Here is a 21,707-nt window from a genome sequence, read left to right as displayed (position 1 = left end):
ATGAAGAGCTATACAGGGATGTGGATATCATATTATATTGTAAATATCTTTGCATTCAGGCTCTCCAGAGGCAGAATTAAGAGCAGTTGAGTCATCTCTAATATTTCTTTACCTAAGAAAGGCTGCACGAAGCCTCCAGGATCAAAGCATAAACCTCCTTCCAACATGAGCAGCAGGAAGGGAATTGGGCATTTGTCCTCCATGCAAAGCTAATCTGAAAGTTTCAGAAGGATCTGTTCTTTGTTTGCTTCTCAGTAATAGAGTTTATTCTCAGGCTCAGCCAGAGAATTGCTTCACTCATTAATTTTATCATTTTACAGATAAGGTTGGAGATGGCGGTTAAGGTGTATTTAGAATAGAGGTCATTCTGTTAGTCCCTGTGGTTGGGACTAACCCCCAAATCCACAACTGATCAAAGCTGCTTTTCCAGCTGCTTGCTTCTCTTGCCCAGCAGTCTTACATATTTGTGCCCCACCCCCCAGCTCAGGGGCACCTGCACCTCATTTCCCCAGGCAGCGCACAGAGGATGACACAATCCTCAGATGTGATTACTGTCTTAGTTTCCCCTAGAGGGGGAAGTCCTGTCAGTGCTTTGGAGGAAAGATCTTCCTCTTGTGAAAAGATTGTTATGATTAATTGTGCGTAATAGCACACTTCACAGGCAACATTGCAGGGTGAGTGGAAGCAAGCGTGACTCACTGAGGAAAGCGAGCAAGGCTGGAAGAGGTCCTGCTAAAGTGCCATGATGCCCCGCAACATTTTCACACAGGGCACAGTGCTTCAGCTGGCTGGCCCTGACCACACCTCGGTGAAGGAGGTGGAACAGGAATTATCATCCCTAAGTGTAGTTGGCAAGTGAGTTCTCAGAAAGGAGGGGCTTTGCCCTCACTCTCATGTTTATGTGTTGTATAAATCCTCAACATTACCTTTCCTTACTTTGTGCCACTTTAATAGGAAGTTCAACAGATGTTGAACAGAACAGATGTTCTCAGCTATACTAAGCCACTGTATACATATCCATGAGACAGGATTATCCAACTTAATTCTTAACCAAGAACAAGCAAACAATGTAAATTCATATACAGGTTTTTTTCTTAGATTTGTCCTCTTCCACATCAGTCTGTTACAAAATTAGCTTAGATGGGAAATAAACCCATATGGCGAAGATGTATAAACCAGCCATGATGTGCTAGTGTCTGAAATAGCTCTGTCACAGAGGAGGTAGCCACGGAAAGACGACCCCCTGTGTGCAAGTCCACTAGATTTGTATCTGGATAGAGAGATGGAAGGCCGCGCTTTCATCTGTGCCTGAGTTGTGTATCTGACTTACCTGACTTACAGAGGAAGACTAAGAAGGATACTGGTCCCCTCTGTCAAAATAACTGTGCTTAAAAATATTTATTTAAAAATTACTGCACTTTTTATGAATTGGAGATTTTTAAAACACAAAGGGAAAATAGGGAAATAGAAGGACCCAGAGGGTCCTAGAAACCCACAAGAACATCATGACGGGCACACATGGACCCAGGGGGATCTACTTAAACTACTGCACCAACCAAGGACCATACATGCAGTAAACATTGAACCCCTACTTGGATCTAGCCAATGGACACAACATTTTCCACAGCTGTGTGGGAGAGCGAGGACTGTCTCTGACATGAACTCTGGTGCCCCCTATTTGACCACTTCCCCTTGGTGAGGAGGCCTGGTGGCACTCAGAGAAAGGATAGGAAGACCACCAAGATGAAACTTGATAGGCTGTGACCATATGGTGGGAGAGGAGGTCCCCTTCTGTCACAGACCTAGGGGAGGGAAATAGGGTGAAAGAGGGAGGGAGGGAGGAACGGGAGGATACAAGTGAGGGGATAACAATTGAGATGTAATCTGAATACATTAATAAAAAATAAATAATAAATAAAATAAAACACAAACCAGTGGCACGAAGAGGCCCCTCAGCGACATGGCTGTTTCCCAGGAAGTGAATCACCAAGATGACATGAGTTACGTTACGTAGCTGTCACACAGAACAATGCCTGACAAGCAGAAGATCTAAGGCTCTGGTTGTCAGAACTGTGTTGAGAATGAGGGAGGGCAGGTTTGTCTGTAAGGGGGACAGATTTTCAGTTTAGACACGTGAACAATTCTAGAACTGGGTGTTGGCGAAAGCTTCATAACAATGAGAATACACTGAAGCGCACAAAATTTTCTGTTATACAAAGTTGAGATAAGAGTGAAGAATTTCTGGTGTAAGCAATAGCCTTTCTTTCCAATGTCATTATATCTTTGCTTTTTTATTGTGCAAATAAAGAAGGCATGTCTCTAGCAAAATGTCATAATTTATGCTCAATTATTGGTTAATATCATATAATAATTTACCATTTCCAACGTATTAACTAAAGAATTAATGAAGCTTAACTTTGGCTTTATCAGGGGAATGTAGATTCTGTTGCTTCTCTGAAATCTGACCCAAATAGTGAGGATGCTGTAGCATTCCACTCAATGGCTGTAGTTCTAGCTGCTCCTCTGAGCTGGATGATGATGATTTAGTCGTAAAATCTTAGTGACGCTCATACTGTCTTCAGGACAGGGTGTGGGCCAACGTTGGGAAGAGCCTGAACTGCGTCATCGCCACAGTAGACAAACTGATCGAGAGAGACGGTCACAATGAAGAAGGTGCCGGAGGTGGCGGGAGCAAAGACGGAGAGGCGGACCCAAGCCTAGAAGAGTCCGTCACATCTCACCCAAGCGGTAAGAAGTCGTTTTCCACCAATCATTGGTTGAGTAAAGAAAATGGGAAAAACCGTGATAAGACAGAAGGAGCAGAGTTAATAGCGCCTTTGGTCAAAGAGCTGATGGCGCAGCTTGGAAGGCTGTTTGTCAGCTGGGTAGGTTGTGGTTTCAGGGTTGCTTGCCATGTTCATTTTTTTCTCCTGTCACTATATGAAGCTTCTTGGAAGAGGACCAAGGAAGCCTTTGGAGCAGTGGTTCTCAACCTGTGGGTCGTGACCCCCCAAAAGACCATCGGAAACCACAGATACTTACATTCCAATTCATAACAGTAGCAAAGTTACATTCACGGGGTAGCATTGAAAATAATTCTGTGGTTGGGGTCAGCACAACATGAGAAACTGTGCTAAGGGCTGCAGTGTTAGGAAGGCTGAGAACCTCTGATTTAAAGGGTGATACAGCCTCATTGACTTGCATGAGTTCTCAAAATGGTAGTCAAGAGGTAACCAAGCAATGTGCTTGTAACTCCTTAGAGAGTTATAGATATTTCAGAACTTGTTATCTCCCATGGTTCCTGAACGGAGTGCCACATGATACAGAACGTTTGCATTATTCTGAGGACATTTTGCTATTCTAAAACATGTAAGAAGGCTTATTCTATGTATCATTCTGCCACCATAGCCTAGTGCTATACTTTCATGGATGTGGGTAGCAAAGACACACAGAAACATATACATACTCGCATGACTACATACATGTGTGAATGAAGGAACTTAAGAGAAAAGATTATAAATCGATTGTTAAATAGATACTGGATGAATAGATAGCTAGAGCATAGCCAGATGACAGGTAACAGCATTCTAATATTTACCGTATAGGTACCTCGGCTAGCAAGTATGATAAACACTTTAACAATATTGATGTCTTCATGGATCATTTTGTTGTTAATCTATTACTGTTAATAAGAGCAAAACAACGTCATGTGTATCTATTGGAATTAGACACTCTATCACAATTGACCTAGGGTTTTGCTGTGTATCTTGTGCTTGGGGGGATTAAAAGGCCTTTCTCTGACTCTGATTTCTAAAATGCACTCTTTGTTATTTTTAAGAAAGGAAGTCATAACAAAGCATGCATGAATTTTTATAAAATTTTTGTTCTAATTTGTTTGCTGTCCATTACTCACATTTCATCATGTGTTTCATATATACTCAGGTAAGTGATTATGTACATATGAAAACACGAGTTTTATACACACATACACACACACACACACACACACACACACACACTCAAGAATTAATAAAAAAGAGGCCATCACTTTGAAAGAGATCAAAGAGTGGTCTATAGGAGGTTTTGGAAAGAGGAAAAGGAAGGGGTAATGATGTTATTGTAGTATATACTCAAAAACTAAGAAAACTAAAATTAAAATTCCATATTTTCTCACGTGACTAATGATGGAATCCTTCATAAATTCTATTTGGAAGTAATAGCAATTTAGAGTTTTATTATGTAGATGGCCCATCTTCCTCTGTTGTGTATCCACAAGTAGATAGACAATGTTCCTTATGCTCATACTTGGGCTGTATCTCTGTATATAGATATTCTCTCGTCTAGTAATAGTATACTCATTTTTTAAAATTAATGACTCTAGTCTCAAGCTTCACATGGATCAAAATGGAAACTTGTCATTTTTGTGTGTTAACAAAATAGTAGCCTTCTACTTTCCTCAGTTGGCCCTGCGTTAAGAGCCAGTGAAAGGAATGCTCTAGAAAACAGAATTAGTTAGCAGATCCCAAAGGTCATAGATACAGCATGAATCACATGTCCCTTGAGGGATTTCCAGGGCACCTAATTTACTTACAGAAGAAATAGGGGTATCTGACTTGTTACAATGTGAAAGCCCCCAAATATCCCCCAAATAAAGTTCTGAAGTATTTGGAATGATACAACTTTTTTCCATTTAGTGGTCCTGGATTAAAATTACACTTAAAAAAAAAAGTGCAAAATGGAGCTGGGGAGATGACTCAATGCTCTAAGTGCTCCTCAGAGGACCTGACTTCAGTTCTCACTACCCAGATGACACTCCACTACCATCTGTGACTCTATTTCCAGGGGAGAGCCCTCTTCTGGCCTGCAATAGCACCAGACATGCAGACATATGTGAGGCAAAACAACTATACACATATAATTAAAAATAAAAAATATAAAATTACTTATCACCCTCCTGGATGATTGTAGTCAAGCTACAGTGTAGAGGGAGCTGACTGGTGTTTATATTTTTCTTATTTTCACTCTATTATACAGATACTTCTTTCATTTTATATTGTTTTCTTTGCTATAAAATTTCTTAACCGGAGGGTGGGGGTGGCTGTCAGGAGCTCCACAAAAAGACTATCAAGGCTTGTGGCTCTGGACCCAGGGGAGACTACACAAACTGATGCACCAACCCAGGACACTGCAAGCAGAGAACCTAGACCCCCTGTTCAGATGTAGCCGATGGACAGCTCATCCTCCATGGCTGTGTCGGGGAGCAGGCACTGCCTCTGACAGGAACTCAGATGCCCGCAATTTGATCACTGCCCCTGGTGGAGAGGCCCTGTGGGAACACAGAGGAAGAGGATGCAGGGCTATCCAGATGAGACCTGATAGGCTGTGGTCAGAGAACCGTGGAGGAGGGCCCTACCTGTCATAGGTCTAGGGAGGAAGAGGGAAAGAGGGTGGGAACAGGAAGAGTGAGGAGATTGCAATCAGGATGTAATGTGAATAAATTATAATAAAATGTTTAAAATGGAAAAAATTTTCTTAAATGTTACTATTTAAAATGTAATGTGAAGTTGCTTAATATAGAATCTGATGTCAAATAATTTTAAAGTTAAATATTTTTTCTTCTTATCACCATTACACAGAAGGAAGGTTTCAAGGAGGTCACTGATATGAAAAATGTCATTTTCTTAACATACATAAGTATGTGTTTGCAAATAATTTTGCACTTAAGAATATTTTAATAAATTTCAAGTGATATTGCTTAGCCAGAATGACCTTAATTAGCTAAGTCAGTTGATTGATTAAAATACCTTTACCTTTTATCAATTTATAGCTAATTTTTCTTTAATGGGAGAGATAGCATAGTTAATATCTTTACTGGCTTAGGTCACACAAACAATATGGCACAGAAACATATAACAGCTTTTGAACTTATAAAACACAGGCCAGTAAAGTTGTAAATTTGGCCCATTCTGTCTTGCAAATTTTATTGGTAAGTATATTTGAGACATGGTCCCACTTTCCTTAATTTATGTACATGTAAGAATTATATGAGCAAAGGCAATACATTTCAAAGTTTGTTTAATGAAAACAGCAGTAGGATTGCAAATGCTTTTTAATTTTATTTCAACTGGATATAACCATTTAGAACATTCTTGTGTATATAAGTAGACATACCCATACACTCACAAATGCACTTCAAATAAATTGGAATATACGTCATAAATAAAATGTATGTTTTTATGTCTTACATATCAGTATTCTCTCATAAATGTTTCGTGGAAATAGATTTTAATGATTGTAAACTAATTTAGCAAAATGGAAACTGCTCTTTTAGATATTCATTTATGATACTAATGCTATAATTAACACACAAGGGCCTTTGAATATTTAATTCTTCAACTCTGTGAATATTCTCATTTAAGTTAGAATACTAAAATTGGAAATATTTTATGATATCCCCCTTCCTCCAAGGCATTATTTGTTCAACTAATCATTTTTATCACTGTGGACTCATCTATGCTTCCTTATTTTTTGCTTCATAATCTAATATCTTTGCCATTTATTTTGAATTCAAATCATCGTGTATTCAGCAACTAGAGTGTTTTAGCTCCTTCCTTGCCACAGCCCTAGTTTCACACAAGTCTCCCAGGACTCTTGTTGCTTTCCTAGAATACAGGCACTTAGATGCAACATCTGGCTTACAGAAACATTTTCCCATAACAATAGAGCCTGAATCAAGTAAGTCATTCAGGCAGTCTCAAGATCACACCTCTGCCTTTCTGATGCCATGCCACATTGTCTTTTAATTACATTTTGCTTAGGTGAGAAGTTCAACAGTGTAAACTGTATTACTGGATGCTATCTTCACAATATTTTCTTCAATAATGAACTCAAGTTATTCAATAAACTCATATTTATCCATATCCACTAGCTATAGAAGAAAAATCATGTTTCTTTTTGTTTTACAATGAACTGAGTGATTTCCCATCATCTGATATTTATTGGACATCTGACATGACAAGTACCGTCTGAAATTTTATCAAAATCATTGTTATTGATTCTTCTTAATTTTTTTTTTTTTGAAATTTTAATTTATTCACTTTACGTCATGATGGCAGCCTCCTCCTTCATTTCTTCCTGGTCCCACTTTTCCTCCCTACACCCCTCCCCTAGTCCTCAGAAAAGGGGGATCCCTCCTCCCCTATCATCTGACCTCAGCCTCTCATGTCTCATCTGGACTGCCTGCATCCACTTCCTCTGTGGCCTGGCAGGGCACCCTGCCAGGGGAAAGCGATCAATGGTTGGGCACCAGAGTCCATGTCAGAGGCAGCCCCTACTCTCCACATTATGGGACCCACAAGGAGACTGTGATGCCTATGGACTACATCTGAGCACGGGTCTAAGTCCTCACCATGCATGGTCCTTGGTTGGTGCATCAGTTTTTGCAGCACACACATACCCGCCACCCAGATCTGTTGGCTCCATCGGTCTCCTTGTGGAGCTCTGGTCCCCTCCAGCTCCTTCTATTACCCAACTCTTCCATAAAATTCCCGGCTCTCCCTCTGACATGAACTCTGTTGCCCCCATTGTGTGCTGCCTCCTTGGTGGGGAGACCCAGCAGCACACAGAGGAAGGGGAAGCAGGCTGTCAGCATGAGACCTGATAGGCTGGTGAGAAAGGAGGTCCCTTTCTTTCTTTTTTTTAATTAATTTATTCATATTACATCTCAATTATTACCCCATCCCTTGTATCGTCCCATTCCTCCCTCCCTCCCATCTTCCCCTCCTTCCACCTCCCCTATGGCTGTGACTGAGGGGGACCTCCTCCCCCTGGATATGCTCATAGGGTATCAAGTCTCTTCTTGGTAGCCTGCTATCCTTCCTCTGAGTGCCACCAGGCCTCCCCATCCAGAGAAAGTGGTCAAAAATAGGGCACCAGAGTTCATGTGAAAGTCAGACCCTACTCTCCACTCATCTGTGGAGAATGTCCTGTCCATTGTCTGGATCTGGGTAGGGGTTTGATGCTTACTGCACGTATTGTCCTTGGCTGGTGCTATAGTTTGATCAGGACCCCTGGGCCCAGATCTGCTCATCATAATGTTCTTCTTGTAGGTTTCTAGGACCCTCTGGATCCTTCTATTTCCCCATTCTCCCATGCTTCTCTCATCTTGAGTCCTAATAGGATGTGAGAGGAGGTCCCTTTCTGTCAGAGATCTAGGGGAGGGGAATAGGGCAGAAAAGGGTAGGAACAGAAAGATACAGGTGAGGGAATAACAACCAGGATGTTAATTTGACTAAATTATAATAAATTTTTTAAAAGAGAGACTCCTGTGGTCCGCCCCAAAGTTTGGCTGTGAGTCTCAGCATCTGCTTCGATCACCCATCAAGTGGAGTCTTTCAGAGGACCTCTGTGGTAGGCTCCTGCCCTGTTCCTTCTCTTCAGCAGCTTCCATTGTCTGAACTGAATTCCCTTCTGAGTGAGAATTAAGCATCTTCCCTAGAGCCCTCCTTGTTACTTAGCTTCTTTAGGTCTGTGGATTGTAGTGTCGTTATCATGTATTATGTGGCTACTATCCACCTATGATTCTTAAAAATAGTTTTTCATTAATTAACTTATTTATTTGTGCCATGGTTCAGAAGCCTATAAGGTGTCGGCTTTCTCCTTCCACTGAATGAGTCCTGGGATCACACTCAGGTCACAGGCTTGGTGACAAGGGCTTTCAGCCCCCGAGCCACCTTGCTGACCCAGCCGGTGACCCAGTTCCCCGTGATATGCCTACTTCTCTGTAAGTTACAATCTGCACATAGTTTAATCCATTGCTGGGATTTTGTTATGTCACACGCTCTGGTTATTCTGTAGAGTGTGACATATTTTTTAAATTCCACAGCATAAACCAAACTCATGCTGGATTTCTTTGCCTCCCTTCACTTTTTACATTCGAGCTTTAATGTGTGAGCTTTGCTGCTGTGTGTTTACAATAGTGACTCTGCGAGTCTTCAAAAACGTCGCTGCACTGGCCCCTGCCCTGTGTCCCTTGCCATTTGAGCTCATTTCTTCATCACAGTTGAGATGTTCTCTTTTTACAGTGTATTAATGCGGCAATACTGTTTTGCATTTGCAGTGTGAGGATTTTTTTTCCTGGAATGTTTACTTCAAAACAGGTGCTTTAAGATACAGCTTTGACTTGCTTTATACATTTCTTTCAGCATGAATATAAATACTGTTTAGATTTAAATAATGAAATATATTTTTAAAGGTCTGCTTTTATGGTTGTGTGAGTGTAAGAGTATGCATATGCATGTGTATTTATGCAACATGTAGTGTGTTATGTATCTATATATGTGTGTACATTTGCATGTGCGTGTGTTGAGTGTATATATGTATGCTTATGTACACATGTAAATGTGTGTTATGTATATATGTATGTATTTATACACTTGTATATGTGTATATATCTGTGTGTTAGTGTTTAAGTGAACACAGATTGCCCCTTTATTTTCAGTTCACGTAAACACAATTATGGACATCTGCTCTCTGCGTAGCGCCACATGCCTTCAATTTCATAATAAATTGAGGCTGCAAAGATTAAATCAGTGAATATTAAACTCTTAGATGTTGATGTGAACTTAACGATTATGTAATTAAACCTCCTGAATTATGTTAAGAAGCTTACCTACAGTGTCTCTGCCAATTCCAGCCCAGGCTGTAATGCACAGCTGTGGTTACAGGAAACACCATTTTGTTTTCTAGTGCATTAGATTCCAGACAGGGATCCAAATAGGCTTCCTTTAATTCTGCCCACTGGCCCAGATGCAATCCTTTGCAATAAACAGAACAATTTTCCTTTCTTTTTCCCACATTAAGCCAAAATTATATCTGAAAACAACCATCGTGTCCTGTTTGAATTGGCACTTTTTAAAGCATTTTTTTCCCCAAAGGGATAGCCTCAAGACTCCCAATAGTCACTTTTCTCAAAGGCTTTGCTCATTTGTCTTGGGTTTTCTCAGAATTAAGTGCTGATACAGTGTTCTCTAGTAGCTACGGAGCGATGTAGGGAGTCACCTCCCTACTCTTAGTTACTGCCGATATTTATGAAACCTAAAGCCTGTCTTGGCAGCCACATTTTATAAGGAATACTATGGATAGGCATAAGCCTTACTAGACTGACTTATTCTTTATGTGTTTTCAAGATTTAAGCAACAGTTAAGCACCACTCCATGCTAGATATTGTGAAATATTAGCAGCTTTAAGAGACTAAGATGACTTACCTTGATGTTGCTGCAGAGATGGATGCGCAGCCATGACTGCCATATGAAACAGGGTTGAGAGTGCACTCTGGGAAATACTTGCTTTTTCCATCCATCATATCTACCGCCCCACTCTGCCTTATCTTATTCACATATGATACACATTCCCTTTCTACTCATAAAAACTCATTGATAAAAATGATGGGAATACAGGTCCCGAGACCCAAGGCCAGAAGGACTGTACATGATGAACATCTTTGTTGATCCTTATTTCTTTGGGATGTTCATTCATGTATTTCCCCCATTGAAGTCAGTGCACAGCCTTCACTTCTCTGTCTTGCTCAGGTGCATGGTGGTAGTACCCTGGGCAACAGGAATTCTCTGTCCTTGTGAATCAGAGTGTAAGCACGTTCAAACCAGCCCTGGCGTTCCTGTAGTGCAGTGTGCATTCAGGAAGCCATGCGAAGCTGTGTTGACACTGAGACGGCGTGGTTCGTGATGCCAATTGCAGCTATCCAAAGACTGATAAGAATCACACTCACAGCTCATGTGACTGCGCTCGCATGTATGGTACAGCACACTTTCAGGCCACCATTCTTCTCCCGCTCTTCATGATGAGCCCGTAGGGGATTGCCATTTCATGGATAGGATTAACAATTCATTGAAAAAAACCACATCACTTGGGTCCATTCTGAACAGAAGACTTCTCCCTGGGCGATTAAGTCAGAAAGAATCTGGAATTCTTAGGATGGCTCTTGGAAAAGGTTGGAGTACACATGTTCCATTAGTAGCTGTGCCTGTGGATTGCCCTAAGTCTTTGCCCTTGACGTTCTGAGGTGTTCTGTCTAAGACGCAGGTCGGCATAGCTTGTTTGCTAAGCCTTCCCTTATTTGACAAGGCCTCATGACTTTTAATGTCCGTGTGTTCCAAGGTCTCGTCACAGTCTCTTTCCTCACCGTTCCATCCTTCATGCTACTATACCATGAAGCAAGGACTCACCTTGTGCCTGTCACTGCCAGCCCCAAGTGCTGCCACAGCTCCCACAGGCCAAACCCCCGCACCCCTTGTTGGCCTTTCCTGAGCTGCCTTCTTAGAGTCAGTGCGATTGACTCTTCACCAGGAAGAATTCAGTGCTCTGAGCTTGATATATTTGTGGACTGACATTCTTGATGGTGTTGTTTGGTTTCTTTCATCAGTGAAGTTCAGTAGGGTAATGGAACCTGGGCCAGGACTTGGGGGTCTGACTTGTGAGAAATACCATACTCTCTCTTATGGATGCCTTTGGCAGTGTCTGCCGAGCCTTTCTACCATTACCTAATCAGAAAGACTTCACATGTCCACTTGCCTAAGGGAAATTATATTTACGGTGGAGTTATGGTTAGTCTGGGGTCTTTGAGGCTTGGCACTCACGCATCCCCCCTGCCCACAGAAGTGTGACATGAGCAAATAAACTGAAACTCCCAACCGCTGTGACAGGTCAGCAACAGCACCACCGAGGAAGAAACGAATGAGGAAGCTTGTTTATAGCTTTTTGAATAAAGCCCCAGGATTTTAGTTTTCACTGCTTTCTGCCAATTATGTTGCTGTGCTTTTTGTAGGGCTTGCAAGTACAGAGGCCCAAAGGCATCATGCAGGATAATAAGAACAAATCCAGGGAACAAATGGAAACTAGACCAAACTAGGGGTGAGATTCCCTTCAGAAATGGCCACTGGTCTCGCTCCAGCCCACCATTTCCTCAACAGACATGGACAGGCCAAAAGTTATCATCCCTTGAGAATTTTTAGGTAAACTAGAAATTTTATGTAAAACATCTCAAGTTTTAAGGGTTCAAAATGATTAAAACCTGTGAAAGCCAAGTAAGATATATTCTCAGCCCACGTAAGACTGGCTCATTGGCAATTCTTTTGAAAGTACCAAGTCTCTGACTATACATGTTGTTCAAAATGCTGCCCCTACTAGGCTCGGCTCTGTGAGGAATATGACAAGTATTGTAATTTGTTACTGAATCTCTAGGATATAAGACAATTATTGGCAAATAATGAGTGCTTGATATAATAGAATAAAGATTGCCGCGGCTGCCTCTGCACCTACCACCCACCAGAAGTGCCCCGCTTATGCCCTCAATGTGTGTACATATGGAAAGGTGCTGATCTCCTGAGAACTTGGGCTGTAAAAATAGGTGATTATTTTAGTAACTTATCCTATATAACAAATCTGCTTTGCTTTTTAAACTACAAAAATCAAGAACAAAGCTTGGTTTCTTAAAGGAGCTCAAATAGTACTATTGAATTTTGTGCATTTCTATATACTGAACGGCTACAATCTTATTGTTACATAAGCATCACTAGGTTGGGCTTTTTTGTTAAATAACTAGAATGATTTCTATGCTATACTTTTAATCATTTGGAGATGTATTAGGATCTAACAAGACCACATCTGTTCTCCATAACAGTAAAATTTCAATAACATCTGAACATGAGATCATTTTGGCATGACCATCCATATCAGAAATTTGTTCTTTTATTTTCAAAGCATACAATATATTAAGCTGTAGCCTAGCATTGTGGGGATCAGAAGATACTTAGCAGGTATACAATATCATGTTTACTCGTGAGTATACACTGCCCATTAGAAATCATTGAAATTGTTGGATCCTCTTTCTTTTTCATTAAATTGCGGTTATTTAAAAAAAAACAAAAATTAAAGGAAAGCTTCAATTCTGATGTTGAAAGAGGAAAAAAGTGATACCATGTGTTTCTAAAGTCACTTGACATATTTTATTTGGGTAACTATTCTGTACCAGTCACTATTTCAGACATAGAAGATAAAACATTGAATAAAGCAGGCTGAGCAAGTTTGTATCTTAGTAGAAAAGAGATATAGGAAAATAACATGAGAGACGTGGGGCATTATACGGTGGGTTAATGGGCTGATGGGGACACTAGTATTGGAAAACACAGAACAAATAAAAAGCATTTTGAAATGATGCTATTGGTTCAAGATTGGGGCTGTGAAATAACCAGCTGGCAAAGACTTCCCTTAAAGAGCATTTGGGCAAAGACACAGGGAGTAACTGGGATCAGCATGGCCTTACGGGGAAGGATTCCTAGACACAGAACTCAGCTGTTGGGCACATGTGCTGGCCTTATCCTGAAAACACCAAGGCTATGGTGACAATAAGTCAAATGAGAGGCAAGAGGAAAACAGGAAGTTTAAGAGGCAAACTCAGGCAAGCATCACCTCTGACATCTCTAAGGACTCTGTATTTGCTCTTGGAACATTGGGGAACAGGTGAGAGGCTTGAAAGCGACTACCCATATACAACCTCAATAGAAACACAGAGTTTTATGTTGCAATCAGGATGCAAATGGAAGGAGTCAAACTGGCACAGAGCAGTAGGAAAGCCAATGTGGTTACATAGGTGAGACGTGACACCGTTCTTGGCGTAGAGGGGACAAACCAGTGCTGAGATGCTGTGCCTCTTTTAGCTACTATTAAATGGGACATTTGGACAGTTTCAACAGAAGCATGGGAACAGACATCAAAGATAACTAGAAAAATTTTGGCTGGAGCAACTGAAAGGATGGATGGTCCATGCATGAGTTATAGAAAATTCTAGACAGAATAAATCTTACGGAAAGGAACGTTGGAATTCATCCAGAAGGTTTTAAGTTTGACACAAAGATATCAGCCATGACATTAGATACAAGAAGCTGAGGTTCCAAAAAACAGATGGTAATTTATTCTAGAACATCAATGATGCGCTGAATGTTCAGAGAATAAGGAATTCGTCTATAGTTTATTCCTGAGGACACATCAGTATCAGGAGATAAGAAGTGGAGGAAGCAGCAACATTTCATCTGAAAAGTCACTGGTGAGGTGAGCAGAGTGGCGATGGAAGCCACAGTGGAGAAGACCAAGAAAGAGATAAAGCAAAGGAACCGGAGACCATTGTAGACTCATTTAAGGAGGGTGGCCAGGAAAGGAGACACAAGCATGGTGACAACTATAGAAGGAAGTGCAGCCGACTTAGTGGTGTGTTTTAAAGTCAATACTTGATAAACCTAAACATCTTGATAAATGTAAACATCATGTTTATTTGCTTATGGGAATAAATAAGTAAAGAAAATCAGGCTTGCGAGAGAGAAAAGAGCCTTGCCAGAATGATGCACCCGAGTGGGTATTAGTGATGAATTCTAGTACACGCAGAGTAGCCTTGGTGGTTTACAGTAAGAGCTCTGCTTAGCATCAGGAACAGGGGGAGTAAAGGCTCAACTATGAGTGCTGGCAAGTGTAGCGATGCACAGTAACAGAGATTTGTGGTTAGTTTCTTCCCATTTTACAGAGTTTTGTGAGCATGAACTCTGATGCTACGATACTCCTAGGGAGGATGCTGTGCAGCCAGTGTGGATGAGGCGTAGAGTTGACCTATCCTATCACCATCAGATGCACTAGTAGACCAGGTTCTAGGCTACGGGCATTCTCATACTCAGAGATAACCTGGCATAGACTGGGGGAAGGGGAGATGGTATTTACTATCCAAGAACTTCAGGACGTTTGACTGCTGAATGGAAAACCCTGGTAAATGTATGCTCACATTGCTCTTGGTTAATTGAGTGCATATTTAACATTAATACATTTAATCTACGTATAGTGTTCCATTTTATATGTATAAAGAAAATTTAACTTTGTATAGTACATTGCACTGGCCTTGAAACAACAACAACAAAAACTATATTGTACCTATGTTATTAGATTGAGGAAGAAAATATAGTTGTTTCCATCTTCTAGTTAACAGGACTCTAACTCAATCAACACACCATCCACTGCTGCTGTCTTCTCCACCTTTCACGCTGCTATTGAAGTGACAGCAGCTATGTAACACAGGCAGATTGGTCCTGTCTGGCTGTTCCATGACCTCTGGAGCTTGTTTCAAATATTGAGCCTGCAGGTAGACTAGAGTCACAAGACCTGGGTTTATATATAGCCAAAAGTCCAAATAAGACTGAGAAATGTGAGCCTGTGACTCTTCTTGGTCCAGCAGCACCTGGATTCGAAGCATCAATGCTGGGACAAAGGCAGGGCTGTGCGATGAGTGGGTGCAGTTGCTGGAAGCTGTCTTAGCAGAATTTACTGAAGGCTTTTCCACCTGGGGCTGTGAAATGAGAAGTTTAACCAGGCTTTCGGCTGATGCATTTTCTTCACTGTTTTTCTAAAAGCAGGAATGGAAAGGTTTATGAGACTGTTCTCAGCCTGGCAGGCCTTACACAAACAAGGTCCCTCGACATGAGAGAGGCTGCCTCTGCTCTTCTCATGCGCGTTGGTCTTGGACTGAGCAGCACACTCATTTCTAATGCATCCAGAAGTTGGTGCAAACAGTCACTTATCCCAGACGCAACTTTGTCCTTTGCTTGAGTACTGTCATGTAGGGTACACAGGAGAAGGAAAGTCATTCATATGTTACATCACTCCCAGGGCCTCCATCTAGCCAGTATTCATTGTTTCTAGAATTTTTCTTAACTTTTGCCCCCTCGCTTTGATAATATGGCCTATTCTCCTCACCTCAACCTTCCTCCATTTCTTGTTCCTACTTTGATGACTTCACATAACGTTTTCCATCGGCTAATATCCACTACAGCTGCAAGCTGTATTAGTTACTTGTCTTGTTTCTTTGACAAAATGCTTGATAAAAACAAGTTAAAGGAAGAGCAATGTATTTTTGGATCTTAGTTTTTGCAAGTCTAGCCCACGATGGTGATCAAAGCATGGGGTAGCTGAGTGGCTCATCATGGCAGCCAGGAAGCAGAGAGAAACATACCCATTTCTTTAGGCTTTGTTTTTTTCGTTTGAGTCTGTCTGATACCTTTCTGTTCTTGGGTAGCCCACACTAGGGCCTGGTCTTCCCTCAGGAAGCCTTTGGAGAGGCCCCAGGTACTTTCTCTTAATAACCTTAGACACATCAATCCAACTAAATTGAATTTTAACACTAACAAGCACAGGTACAGATAGCTCAGTGGTACAGTGAGTTCCATGCAAACTAGACAGTCTGGATTTAAGTCCTAAAACTCACATACAGGTAGGAGAGAAATCATTTTTCAGTTGTTCTCTGAACTCCAGGAATGTATCCTGGCATGAACCCCCACCATGCAACACATTAATTTTTTTTTCAAAAAAATCAACCAGCACAATGTATGACATTTATTGCATTAAATTCCTATTTCTCTGGGTTCTTTGGCTATCTCAGATTAAGGAACAAGGAACGACATGGTACAAATGACACTAAGCTCCTCAGAATACAAATGCAAGGCATGTCCATTGTGGTCCAGTGAAATTGCCTTTCTCAAGAGGGCTGTGTGAAAGCAGAGGAATAGCGCCCTGTTTGGATCTGAGTATCTGCTATGTGTTAAGGCCTTGTTCCTTATTGCGCCCCCTGGGAGGGGATGGAGCCTCCAGGACCTCAGACTCCCTGAGAACTGAGCACCATGATTCTCCTCTCCTCTCTGTCATCGTCACAAGGGTGCCCACCACAGAGTAGTGGATTTAATCAGCCTTGAACTAACACTTCAAAGCCTCTAGGCAAAATAGACCTTGGCTCTGTCCAAGGTCATTGTAGTTTGACTAATACAGTGGGAAATGTAAGGAAGCCAAGTCAGGACTTGTTAGGGTAAGGTAAATAAATGGAAGCTGAGCTTTCAGTTCCTGGATATGAGACAGGAAATGAATCATAAAAGCATGAAAAGGGGCCAGGGTGGCCAGGAGGAGAGCACTCTGTGTGCAAAAAGAACTTTCAAGCAGCCAAGCACCAGCACGCTCTTTCCTTTTCTCAGTTACCTAATGCTATCTGGATCAACCCGTTTTTCTATGTTCTTTCTCTCGAGCATGTGTCTGGCTTAGAGGCCTCCAGAGGGCAGCTGTCTAATTCTATGACTTAAGTCGGCCACTTGTATTGACACATACAAAGAAATCTACTGTAAGTTTGTGCCGAGGAAGGCTTCTCTGCAATCGACCTCCCCACACTCACACTGATGACTAGTTGTGTTCACATCCTCACACTGTAAGGTTGGGTCCATGATACATGTTCCCACAGAGGGGCTCAGAAAGAGCCACGGCTTTGCTAGTGTGGGACGTGGGCTTCGGAAAGTCAGAAAGAGCCACGGCTTTGCTAGTGTGGGACGTGGGCTTCGGAAAGTGAGGGGACCTGCTAAATGTGCGGACACTCATCCCATGCCCTGTCCTCACCACCCAACCGTGAAGCTATTTTGATTTCGGAAATGAGTGGGACTTGTATATAATAAAAAACACGTGATGGGTAAGGATTTGGTCTGTGTCCACGCCAAACCATTAGGAATTCTGTTAGCTTCCTTTGGAGCTGCTCCGGCTATTTGGCTGAAGAGAAGTTCTTGAGAAAAATGAAGAGACCCAGGGCATCTTTACTCTGCTCTTTAGTGCCTCTTTAGTGGCTATTCAACCTTTCCGCTTTTCCTCACCACCACCTCCCCCCCACCCCCCCCCACACACACATCTGAAAAGTTGTGATAACAAAATATAAGAACGGGGGCATGCTTTTGTGAAGTTAATTATTTTAAATGAGGGGAGAAAAAAGAAATCAAACACCTGAGAAGAAAACGGCACAGAAGTTGGCGCGACAGCATTACGCCGCGCTACAGTTGGTTGCTCCGTGGCCCTTTTATTTTTCTCCAGAGTAAGATAAGAGCCATTGAGCTCAAAGGACATGGGCATCCTCTACAGGAAATAGATGGTGTGTGGAGGGGAGAGAGGGCACCCGGCAGTCAGTCTTTGAATCCTACAGCTAGTTTCACTTGAATACATTACAGAAGGCTGTAAAGGGCCAGGAAGCCGAGATCTGCCTGGATGGCTTCCAGCTCCCATCCCAGAGCTCAAGCAAAGCTCAGCTAAGCCGCGCGTATTTTATGCTTTTCCTGAGGAAAAACTCTACTTGTTGGTCTCAGGGTTAAGGAGCCTCAGCAAGTTTTTATGGAGACGGTAAAACATTCTCCTCACGTTTTCCTCTGTTACTGAAGGAAGCCCAGGAGAGAAGCACAGTTCAGGGACTGCCAAGCTGGTGGACTGCGTGAGGTAGTGATGTGGGGACAAACCCACGCTGCAAGCACAGCTGCCCTACTGACCAGAGGTGCCTCACAAAGGAGTGTGTGTGTTTGCACACACAGTCACACATGTGTGTAAAATGGAAAAGCTACATCAGGAACGTATACATAAGTAATATGCAGGGGTTTTTTACTTTGGCCACACAATATGAAGAAATCATTTCATGTGAAGGAGAAAACAGCCACCATTGCAAGTGGGAGAGTCATGAAGGACATAAAATGTCAAGAGTGACATCCTTTCCCCCAAACAAGCATCAATTTTAACAAGAAAAATGAAGCATATCCTTTTATTTGTAAGAATGACATGGAATTCTCATTGTAGATAAAAAGGAGACCATTTATGATCTGAACTCAGCTTGTATTTGAGCCTTCATAGCCTGTTGTGTTCATGTGAGAAGCTGTGATTCACAGAGTCGGGTGGATGTTGACACGGGAAAGAATCACATAGTCATTGCAGTTTGCTACACTGATTTCCTTTATCTACTGCCTTAGTTGATTGTTTCTCTTTCTAAAAGATGCAGATCTGTTGCCCTTCCGGCTTGTGCATCTCCATAGAAAGCATAGTGCCATCTTCAAGACACCTTGCCATGCTCAGACACTTCCAACTCCACACTCGCGAGTTTTGTCTGTCCACATTCTCATTCTTAAATTACAACCATGAGTGTCCAAGCGCCATTTTCTATATAATGTATGGAGATTCCATTGGAGTAAATTACACTGGGTAAAATGGAAATGGAGGAATGCTGCTAGTGGGAGAAATAGCCCCTGTTTCTCTTGGGTTTGGAGTACCAGTTATTTCCATCCCTGTTGTAGAAGAACTAGAAATGGTCTCTTTCCACCTTTCTCCCCGGTGTTTCCACCCCTGCCCCTTTCTCCTCTACCCTCCTCTGTCCATCAGGCTCTTGTTCTGAGGTTTATAAGTACCTCATGGAGCTTCTACATTCAAAAGGCTTTAAGAAAAGCAGACGGCTGTACTTCATTTGAGTTGACAATCTCGTTCAAGGACAAACACCCAGACACTTACACGTTAGCTTTTTGTTTCCAAACTAGAAAGGAGAGCATATCCACACCCCTGAGCAAGCTATTCCCCCCCGTGCCATGGGAGGGTACGATTCAAGGTGCTTAAGCAATAGATATGTGTTCTTTGAGAACTATGCAAATACATACACACACAAAAATGTTTTATTCATTCTTGAATAAAATGAGTGGCAAAGTAGTTCTGCTTCATTCTGATAAAGCAGCTCCACCTACTGCACAAAAGATGTATTTTCTGCTTGGTGATCGCACAGTGCAACCTCAATCCCACAGCACCAATCACAGATGAGAACTGGTTTGTAGTTAATTTTCAACATTGAACTATGTGGTAATTTATCGGCATTTTCTTCTCCTAGTGTTCTCAAGTGCAAGAGTGGATGGTATCAGCATACACACACACACACACACACACACACACACACACACACACACAAACACAAACAACTACTCTTTCATATTGAGGGTAGCAGATACCGAATGAGATGTATAAAATATGGAAAATATACAGTAACAATGGGCAGTTTTTGTGGGTGCCCAAAATGTCGTTTATTCTGAAAATAAGTGATTATTCTCCTGTCCCTACATAATCAATGGTGTGAGAACTGATAGCTTCAGTTGAACCACGATTCATGTTTCATCCTGAGGTATAAGCAGACCCTCTGTCAAGTGAATCCAGCTGTAATACCTCTTTCTCGACTTTCCCCTTCTGTAGTGTTTTTGTTTCCATTTTCCAATACTAACACTTAAGTGTACAGTATCTTTTGGAAAGATGAAACATAGTATTCTGTTTCACGTGGCAGCATTTCTCTCTCTGTGAAGCTGGAGGTCACTCATTATCTTTTCATCCATCCGGATTAGGTCTTTCAGTTTATTATATCAACATCAAATAAATGATAATAAACACAGCGCAGTCCTGATGTGATTCTTTTTTATCCTTATTTATTGTTCTTTCAAGGTCTTAACCTTTCAATTCACCCTGGAAGATGATGACGCTCTTGTCCTGAGAATAGGATAGTAACACAAAACTGACTTGATAATTACTTTTCACATCTTCCATCACTCATGTTAAGCTGTAATTGTCAAAACACTATTAATTAACTTATATTTTAATAGAATGTCACAAAAATCCAAAAAACTGTATTTATTTCTTAAGCCTTTGTTCTCCAAGTAAACTGAAATAAGATATACCTTGCTCTCACAGCATGTGCCAGGTTCGTAAATGTGCAGTTGATACATGTTAGGAACCTAGATATGCAAGCGTTCTACTTGTTTTAGCTTTTTGTTTTGGCTGTTAAAAAGGCGACATAGGTGCCAGAGTTGGCTCAGTGGGTAAAGTGTTTGCTGTGCAAAGCTGAAGACCTTACTTTTGACCTAATCTCATCACTCCTTCTTTATTACTTAAAATGTATAAAACAAAATCCAACCAATCAGCACCCAAGCAAAAGGTCAAGCATAGTGGTATATAACTATATTCTCAACACTGGAAAGTAGAGAGAAGGGATGGAGCCTGGAGCTCATTGGCCAGAGACTTTAACCAATGGGTAAGTTCTAGATTCAGTCCCACTATCTCAAATGTAAAATGGGAGAAACAGAGGAAGATGCACGATGTTAACCTCTGTCTTCTATACCGCAACAGAAACACACATAACTGTAAACACATGTGCACACATGTACATGCATTGTTAACACACATACACAGATCATTCTTCTAAAACATTATTTTAAACTCTAGTAATGTCAAAAGTTTGACTTTATCATATATACCTGCATTTAAAAAAACATACTATATTTGGCATAAATTGACCCATTCCTTGACAAATGTGGTGTCTGCTAAAAAGCTGGCCTATGCTAATTTCTAGAGATTTCCTTATTAAAATAAATAAATTTCTTTCTGTCACTGCACTTCTTTATTCAAAGTATTCACCACAGTAACAGAATGAAGCTGCACAGAAAGTGACAATCCCATCCTAGCTTCCGGGAAAGCAGAAACACTGAGGAAGCCAACTTTCTTGAGAATAGAGGCCCCAAACTGAATTTTCAGAGATGATAAACTGTCAAAAAGGTCAGTATAGAAAAGAAAACATTTAGAGAAAAGAAAATCTTCAAAGCCCCTGGGGTGAGAAAGTAGGGCAAGGCAAGGGGACATTTTGAGACACATAGAACTCAGCATCACAAACAATTTTCTAGAGTGATCTGGGACAGATGTGCCGAGGTCCCATCGTGGAGGATTCCTTGGGGATTTAGATTTATTCTACATGTGGTGGTCATGCTTGGTTGGCTTTTGCTGCTTTATGTATTTTA

The 21,707-nt window shown here is 41.4% G+C and overlaps 1 protein-coding gene across 11 annotated transcripts in view; it reads left to right on the top strand.

Moving 5' to 3' along the window:
- Positions 1–21,707, top strand: part of INPP4B (inositol polyphosphate-4-phosphatase type II B) — a 336,841-nt gene that overhangs the window by 235,041 nt on the left and 80,093 nt on the right. For all 11 annotated transcript variants that reach the window (XM_084755321.1, XM_084755319.1, XM_084755320.1 and 8 more), the window contains one exon: positions 2,583–2,748. In XM_084755321.1, the coding sequence (XP_084611447.1) occupies positions 2,583–2,748 (166 nt within the window). The remainder of the gene's footprint in view (positions 1–2,582; positions 2,749–21,707) is intronic.

This window comes from Acomys minous (genome assembly GCF_964271855.1).
Source record: "Acomys minous genome assembly, chromosome: 14".
NCBI classification, from domain to species: domain Eukaryota; kingdom Metazoa; phylum Chordata; class Mammalia; order Rodentia; family Muridae; genus Acomys; species Acomys minous.
This window is presented reverse-complemented; position numbering and strand designations above follow the sequence as displayed.